An 8,461-nucleotide genomic window follows, 5' to 3' on the forward strand; every position below is an offset into this window, starting at 1 on the left:
GAGGACTTCTCACTTTTCTTTTTCTTTGTATCTAATATCTATATGTCAAAAAAGAGCTGAAGACAATTTTGTTTGTTTCTGATTCAAATTGTGTCTTTTTTATTCCAACTCTCCGAATTTTTGTCACGGAACGAAACTCAAATGGAGTCTTAAGATTCATTGCCTCAACAAAAACTATCATCAATTTCAAACGGCTTACCGGGGTAGAACAATGCCAATTATTGGAAATTTGGAATAACGCCCAAGCCGCTGCTTCCAAGTCCAAAAAAAAAAATTACCCGCTGCTTTAATTCATATCGTGAAGAAGTATATTTAAATCAAGGTGAATGGGTACACCCCTAAACCGGACATGTACATAAGTACATAACTAATCGGGTTCAATGCCTGTTTAAACTTAAAAAGCTTTATACATGATAGAATATCTTACAGGGCGCAGCATTAATTACAGTGATAAGAGTTACCTCCTTTCGGGTCTAACCAAGTTGACAATTGAATGAAATATCAGTTACCTAGTTAGGTAATACACTATAAGAAAAAGCACAACAAATGATGCTACAAGTGTAAACATTCTCCGGCTGGATTTTGTCTCGAATACCTGAAAGATGACACAAGATCACCAGAATAGACAGGGGGGGGGGGGGGGGGTTAAAAAATTGATCCGAACAAAGGAAACAACTCCACCTACCCCATCCATTATCTTATCTTTATCCCCAAGACCCCAACAAAAATGAAAACAAGCAGAGCAGAAATAATAGAAAGGAAAGAATAAAATTAATAATAATTAAAAAAAAAAGACGCTCTCCAAAGGGGACTACAATTACTTGTTCAACATACCATTTTAAATTTGTCCATAGTGCCTGAAAGGATTCCCCTTGATGAATCCATATCATTCCCCTAAAATCAGTGCCACAAGATTACTAAAACATCAGAAAAGACCAAATAATTTCAATAGTTTCCGCAAACATACCATACGATCCAGCATGCGATTATGACTATCCACCTCCTCCTGTATATCGCCTGATAACTGTTACAATCACACCAATTGGAAAAAAAGGGAGCTATTTTAAACCATTGTGAAAACCTGCTATTTAAATATGTATGAAATAAAATTCTAATTTCCACATATTTTAAAACTCAAGAACCACCAGTAGTAACATCATTAAGGAAGCAGAAATTATAAGCACCGGTAATCAGTGAAGATGGCGTCCAAGAATAGAAAACTAAAATCGCAAAAAAAAGGAGCATTTTTATTTCTTAATATTCAAAATTTCTAATTTCAAATTCCAGAAGATTGCAGTTTGTGTAGTACAAACTATATTCAACAAGCAAAAGATATAACAAAAATTTTAAAAGAAAATTATCAAACTAGAAATGTGTAGGGCATGTTGCTAGCAATAATAAACTTACCCTTTTCAGGAGATTGACTCTATCTTGCAATCCATCCATTGCTTGCTCATTATCATGCTCATCAATTTCATGGGAAGAAGAGTAGAGAGATTGAGCTCTGATGCCCCCCTCCTCAATGCCATCAAAAAGCGCAACTCTGTTGTTCCGATTGTCTCTGGAAAAAAAAATGTAAAATCCCAAAATGGTCAAGCAACACGCACAAGCAAGATAAATTTTCCTATCTAAACATTCGAATAGTTTTAAACTGAAGAAATCAGACAAGAGACATTTCCATATTCCAAAATAGTCATGCAACACACACACAAACAAGATGCATTTGCCTTCCTAAATATTTGAACAGTTTTATAATAGCCAGAAATCAGACATGAGAGATTATAAAGTATCATAATAATTATATAATGTCTCAGGCATCAGCATTTGTAACATCTGAACTCTGCCGGAAAAGATACAAACACCTAAGTATTTCTAAAACCTAAATAATCTGAACTCAGTAGAGAAGAGTAGAAACAGTAGCTATGCCTACATAAAGTGTAATCCTTATGTACTATTATCCTTGACTTTTTATACTTTCATTCAAGTGGCCATAATGTACTGTAATATCAGTAAAATAAAACAGTTTAGCTTCTAATTTTACAAATAGAGACGGTGAAAAAATGTTATACAATGATGGTAGACCAAAATTAAGATATTCAAAATATTAGTCTTATAACCAGAAGCTAAATAAATAAGCAATATGACATATCTAGCACAGCTTCACTATATGATAAAACACGGTAATAAAGGAACTATTTAGAGTGTGACTGCATTATGGTGCTACAAATATAAAAGCAAAGGCATAATTATCAGCCTAAGTAACCATATGTTACTTGACCTACCGACCAGTACAGATTACAGAAGAATTGATAGTGCAGTGGAAACTCAAATAAACTGCATGTCATGTTGCGTACACTGGAAAAGCCAATAGCCCAATACCTATAGGAGATAAGAGACATACAGCATAACTCAAAATGAGGAGAAGAGATCATACACTACATTGGTCCTCCTTGTCATGTTGCATAGTATAGAAGTTAGATCCACCTTGTCTTCCATAAGTGGCAGAATCAAATCCGGAAGCATGTTCGTTTCCAAACAGCTGCTTAACTTCTCTACCAGTTTCATTGAAATTATTCCGTGGTCGTATGGCACGAGCATCATTATTGATTTAGTTTATTAATTAATTTTGCGACATTTTCAGCACAAGTCATGTGCATAATGCCTTAATGCGAACAGTTAATAAGTTAGTAACAACTGCTTTTTTAAGAAAAAAGGAATTTTAACTAAATTTTATGTTAATGTAATTTGGAATCTCATACTCAACCTAATTTTTTGAGTTACACTCAAACTAAGGTTTGAGATCAATAAATCAAAACAGGATCTCCTCCAGACACCACAGCTGACAGCTCATATCTGTTACAGATAACTCGCCATCATTCAAAATTCAGATAAAAGGTATTCTAGTTGGACGACGCAAGGGCCCGTGAATTGCGCAATCTGGAAACACTAAAAGCATCGAGTCTCTAATCTATAACAGAGCACTGAGACTCTGAGAGCAGTTCCCCTACTTCTTCGGTCCGCACAATTTCACCTCTATCAAGCAAATACGATTTCGAAATCACTCCAGAAATGAAACGAAATCACAGCTTTAAAGCTGCTATTCGCAGATCAATGATCGCAATCATATCTATACCAGATAACGAAATACAGATCTCCAAAAACGACGCCGAATCAACGGATCTGAAGTGTGCCACGAAGCAAACAAGTACAGAGGTACTGCTCTAGCCTAGCATAAATGAAATTCAGTAATACTAAAAGTCTGAAACACAAGATCTAAACACTAACCGTCGAGGATTCATGGCTCACGAGATCGCAGATTCGTCGGCGAGTACTCGATCGTCCAATCTGCGTTCCCAGAAACAAAATCATCGCAATTAATCCACCGAAAAAATCCTCACGATATAGCTAGTACATAAGAAAGAAAAAATCGGAGGGTGCAAATAAACAGAAGCAACGAGGAAATTGGTGAATTGAGTAGAGGAACAACCTTGGTGTGTAGCTGAGTAGATGGATGAACGCAACAAGGAACCGAATAAGCAATAGAAGTTTGTTTTATAAAGGATTATTGCAAGGTGTTTGTTAACGTAAGATCATAAATTTATACGTAGATAAAATAAAAATATGGACAAATTAAAATAAGACATATGGATTATGTTTTCCACGTCAATAATTAATTTTTTTTTGTTTAAATATAAATTATATTAATATTTTTATTAAATCACCCTTATACTTTACTAAAAATAAAAAATAAATTTTATTTGATTTTAATAAAAAAACTTAAATATCCTTTTCTTTTCTCTTGAATAAAAATCACTTTAATCCTTTTAATTTAATCAAAATCCAATTAACTTTAGTTTATAATTTTATATCCGAATCAATTTAAAAATCAAAACAAAAATATATTACATTATTCATATTCACTACAAAATTATTTTGCTTCTTATCAACCCTAATCTAATTTCTCCTTCCCTGTTCATACCCAGAAAAAAACAAAAAATTCTATAAGAGTAACCTCACCCTAATTCCCTACCAGACAGCCACATTCTATCATCGTTATCTTCCTTTCTCGTAGCTGCGTTTCCTTCCCGTCGGTCTTCACGCATAGCAGCACGCACCAGCAGCCACTAGCCGTTCTCCGTCTTTCTCCTCTCCTTCTGGACAAAGAAGAAGAAGAACCTAATTCCTCTAGCAAAGACTTTTTCTGATGGCACCGTCGGCTCCGTCGCCGCTACAGCTCACGGCACCGCTCTCATCGTGTACTTGCATTTCTTTGCCAACATCATCCAGGTTCCTCAACAAAGACTTTTTCCCTGTTAATTTATCAAATAATTTCTCACATTCTTTGTGCAACCTCTGCAAATATTGAATTGCAAGATAATTTCTCATTCTCATGTTAACAACGACATTATTAATACTAATACCAGTATATGGTCCCAACTCAAACACCCCCTATTATATTTTCTATGCACCACTTGTGTTTGTGAAAATGGGGTAGTGAAAATCATCCTCATTTGAAACTTGTGTTTTGGGGGCATGTTTGGTTTGGTGGGGTGAAGCTTATGTGAAGTTTTTTTTTTAAGGTTGTTTATGAAGGAGTAGAAAAAGAGGTTTTTTTTGGGTGGTTTATGTTTAAAAACGTAGAGAGTGGTGTAGCATTAATGGCTTCCTTAGAAGAAAAGGTTAATACTTGTGGTGTTGGTGTTGTTGCGGGGTGAAACTCTAGTTGTTGGGATGAAGCACCTCAAGGAAATGCAAGAGCACTCTGTTTTGTAATCTTTGTTTTATCTTTTCACTTAATCTTTTCCTATTAATTAATCATGGATGGTTAATTATATGGTTTCATCATTCATCAAGTTCAATATTTCACCCTTAACCTTTTTTGCCTTCTTTTTATGATGATGGTAATTTCAGGGTGAGAAAGACTTTGAATTCAGAACTGTGGCATGCTTGTACTGGCCCTTTTGTCTCTTTGCCTCAAGTGAAAATTCTTATTTATTACTTATCCCAGGGACATAGTGAGGAGGTACATCTCTTCTTCTGATAGCAAATGTGTGAATATTTTTTTCTATAGCAAATGTGTATCTATTTTAAACATGGGTTAGGGTTGAGTATAATGAGTCTAGTACTATGATTAAGTCATTAACATAATAGAGTTAGAATGGTAAATCGCATTAAGCTTTTGTTTTTAAGTAATTTACACAATTTACACGTGTGTTCAACTGTTCATATTAAAATGACCTGATATTATCTCCTACTGTTATAGTGTTAGCAGTATTTTTCTATAACTTAAAGTAATTTATGGATGAGACCTTTCTATGAAGATTTTGTTTTAGCACAAAGTTAAACTTTTCTCAAGTATATCACTATTTTAATCCTCGAAAGATTAGTCTGCTAAGAAAAATAATCCTGCAAATATAGATAATTATCCTATGATACAGAAATTGATTAATAAAAAAAAGTGACAAGTTCTCATCCATGATTAACAATGATGTAAACAAATTATTTCTGCAGTTCTCATCCATGTTTTTTTCCTAAAATTACTTTTTTATTAATTACCCATGTACAGATTATATATATATTTGATATATGTATAGCTTATATACCGACCATAGATACCGTTTGTAATTTATATTGTTTTGGTTGTTTACTAGAGTATGTTTCTATATGATAGTTATCAACTTATCATTTTGTTTCTGCAGTTTTCATCCATGTTTTTTCTTGGTAAATTTCTAGCTTCACCCATGCACATATTGTCAATGATATAAATTTATTCCTAGTTTAGAATGCATTTTGTGACTATATAGCATGTGCTACTATATTATTTTAAGAAAATATACGTGCTTTTTAAAAAAAAATGAAAAAAAGAGGATGTTATGTGCATATACCCAGCCATGACATGAAACTTTCCTTTTAGTAGTAGTTTTAATTTTGTGCCTTGTGTGTGGATGTGAGAGTTGCAGAATTAAATCTGAATCGAAATAGCTTGATTCTTTAATTTTCACTTTATTTTTATTTATTTATTTATTTTTCTTGTCATCAATTGCTTGTCTCTTGTACCAAAATTAAAGGCAACCAATTAACACTTTTTGCCTCATTTTCTTTTTAAGTCACATTCTCACTTAATTCCCACATATCATTTCTCATTGCAATTTGCAACCACCACAGCATAGATTGAAATAATAATAAGACCAAGGAGTTTATTTGACTTTTGAAGATGTAGTAAAACATGTCTTAATCTATTGATGTCACGATTAAGCTGCTGCAAAACAAGAGAGATGCGCAATTGAAGCAATTGCTTCCCAATTCTTGTAGGCTGGCCAAGAGGCAATTGCTAGAATTCGGGTAATTGTTCAGTGTTTCATATCGCTTGTTAATTTTATTCTATCTTAGCTCACACTGCATTTTCTTTGCTGTTTGTTTGATTGCATTGATTTAAATAAGTGGAGCATATCATTCGAGAACAAAATATATGGGAGGCATATGAAACTTTAGAGTTATTCTGTGAATTTATTCTTGCTTGTGTACGTATAATTGAAAGCCAGAAGTAAGTCCATACAAATATAAGTATTTGTGCTTATTGGATGGTGTGTTTTCTTTTTAATTAGCTTACATGAAGTTAGTTTAAACTATAATCATACATGAAGATAAGTGATCATGGATATTTTTTCTTTATTGTCTACTTTTTTGCAGGTGCTAGAGCAACTTGAAGGCAACCACCTCTCCTCCGCAGCAATCCTCCGCCAAGATAGCAGTGTTTGGGTTCAGCTCTAATTTTCCTCTGGTTATCTTCAATACTTCTCAATTTCTCTCTCCAAAACTCTCCTTCTTTCTTAGTGCTTTGTTTTCCAGAATCATCTCGTTCTTTCTTTTTCCGTTAATTTTTCTCTGATTTATCAGATTTTATTTGCATGTGACATATCCTATGGTTTTGGTGTTAATTCGATATATTTGTGCTTTAACCATAGCAGTTTAGTTTTATCAACGGGAGCTAATTGATTAATTTTTCAGGTCTATTTTGATGCTAATTTATATATTAAGGTCTGTTTGGTTAGAATGTATTTTAGGTGTGAAAAAATTGAGCTTGCGTGGAGGGTGTTTGATGAAAGTTCTGAGAGAGACCATGTAGGTTCAGTTCATTTTGACTCTACTGCTCAAGGAACCTGCTCATGCGTTCTAGCAATTATGCTGCCTTCCTTTTTCCTCTATCTGTGCCATTTTGAGCCAAATCCAACAAAGGATCCATTACGCCGAGCTCTCGGGCCTGAGCCAGATATTGTTGATCTGAAGAAGAAAGATGAATCAAGACAGCAGCCGATTTTGGTTAGAATTAGGTGCTTTCATATTGCTTTCAAGAATTAGGAGGAATATTATTCTTTACTTTAGTATAGGTTTTATAGTTCATACCTTGCATAGAACCATTTGAGTTCTTACTTTAGGTATAGCTTTAGGATTTGAGAGAGTATATTGTTGGATGAGGTTGTATATTATTTTTGTAACTTGTTAAAGGTGGGATAGATATGGGCAATGTCATAAAAGTTTACTTTGATATAATAAGATACCAAATTAAATATTTTCCTCGATTGATATGATATGGTGTAATATATATTTTTTGCATAATTCCCCAGCCATTGAAGTTCCTAATCTATTTGTTTAGAGCGTGTGCGGAGAATGAGATTCATATACCTGTATTTAAGAAACAAAAATGCCTTATAAATGTAGCACTATGATACTTTGTTTCGCCAGTCTACTATTCAGAACTTTTCATATGATGTAAAATACTCAACAACTTTACAACAATAACTGATTTGAGCATGCTCCATTGTAATTAGAATATACCAAGTGAGACCAGTCAATTATCATCATGCATAGAGATTTTGTTTACTCTTTGAATCAATCATCTTATAATATATTTTCTACATTTTATAGTTAAAACTAACAACATTTTATAAAATCTACAATATAATTTACATTGAACTGTTGTAGTGAATGGAGATGATCAGATTTAAATGACTCCAACCAAAATTTCCATTCACAAGCCGAAAAAAAAGGGTTCATATTCTCTTCTAAATGCCTTGACTTGACTAGGATAGGAATCTTTGGATAAGCAGTTCTAAGTAGTTCATTAGAAAGAAACCGAATCTGTGAAATTTTCAAATGGAGTTGGTCATGGCATGATCATCCCCTAGCAATGACAATCTTCTCTTAGCTACCTTAGACCTATAGCACCGTACTTCAAATGCCTCATTTAGGTCCGGATACCGAATACACTCATTTTTCAACCATTCAGTTAAAACCTCTGCCTGATCTGCAGATGACAACGCAAGAATGATGGAAACAAACCAAGACTCTAGAGATTGCCATAGCTCTCCATCCATCTTAATCACCATGCCATTTTCACCATCTGCACTTTCTCTTGAGAATTGTAAGCCCAATATTCAGATTTCTTAAAGCTTCTATAATT

The 8,461-nt window shown here is 33.8% G+C and overlaps 2 protein-coding genes across 7 annotated transcripts; one reads left to right on the plus strand and one right to left on the minus strand.

The window, feature by feature from the left end:
* Positions 1 to 381: 381 nt before the first annotated feature.
* Positions 382 to 3,603, minus strand: LOC112696309 (bet1-like SNARE 1-1). Of its 4 annotated transcripts, none has more exons than XM_025749029.3 (6): positions 3,488 to 3,603; positions 2,435 to 3,345; positions 1,408 to 1,561; positions 968 to 1,024; positions 835 to 894; positions 382 to 595 (listed from the first exon to the last, which is right to left on the minus strand). In XM_025749029.3, the coding sequence occupies exons 2-6, from the start codon at positions 2,599 to 2,601 to the stop codon at positions 506 to 508; spliced, it is 528 nt and encodes a 175-aa protein (XP_025604814.1). In that variant the 5' UTR covers positions 2,602 to 3,345; positions 3,488 to 3,603; the 3' UTR covers positions 382 to 505. The 4 variants fall into 4 exon arrangements, with proteins under 4 accessions (XP_025604814.1, XP_025604815.1, XP_025604816.1 ...); XM_025749030.3 differs by having other exon boundaries at positions 3,286 to 3,345; positions 3,488 to 3,586; XM_025749031.3 differs by having other exon boundaries at positions 3,286 to 3,405; positions 3,488 to 3,564.
* A 368-nt stretch (positions 3,604 to 3,971) lies between these two features.
* LOC112698125 (auxin response factor 25) lies at positions 3,972 to 7,584 on the plus strand. Of its 3 annotated transcripts, none has more exons than XM_072198031.1 (4): positions 3,972 to 4,287; positions 4,912 to 5,023; positions 6,257 to 6,342; positions 6,691 to 7,584. In XM_072198031.1, exons 1-4 carry the CDS (start codon positions 4,205 to 4,207, stop codon positions 6,695 to 6,697), a joined length of 288 nt encoding a protein of 95 aa, XP_072054132.1. In that variant the 5' UTR covers positions 3,972 to 4,204; the 3' UTR covers positions 6,698 to 7,584. The 3 variants fall into 3 exon arrangements, with proteins under 3 accessions (XP_072054132.1, XP_072054134.1, XP_025607305.1); XM_072198033.1 differs by lacking the exon at positions 6,257 to 6,342 and having other exon boundaries at positions 4,032 to 4,287; positions 6,691 to 6,759; positions 7,053 to 7,584; XM_025751520.2 differs by lacking the exon at positions 6,257 to 6,342 and having other exon boundaries at positions 4,032 to 4,287.
* The last annotated feature ends 877 nt before the right edge of the window (positions 7,585 to 8,461 follow it).

Source organism: Arachis hypogaea, chromosome 6 (assembly GCF_003086295.3).
Source record: "Arachis hypogaea cultivar Tifrunner chromosome 6, arahy.Tifrunner.gnm2.J5K5, whole genome shotgun sequence".
In the NCBI taxonomy this organism is placed as follows: domain Eukaryota; kingdom Viridiplantae; phylum Streptophyta; class Magnoliopsida; order Fabales; family Fabaceae; genus Arachis; species Arachis hypogaea.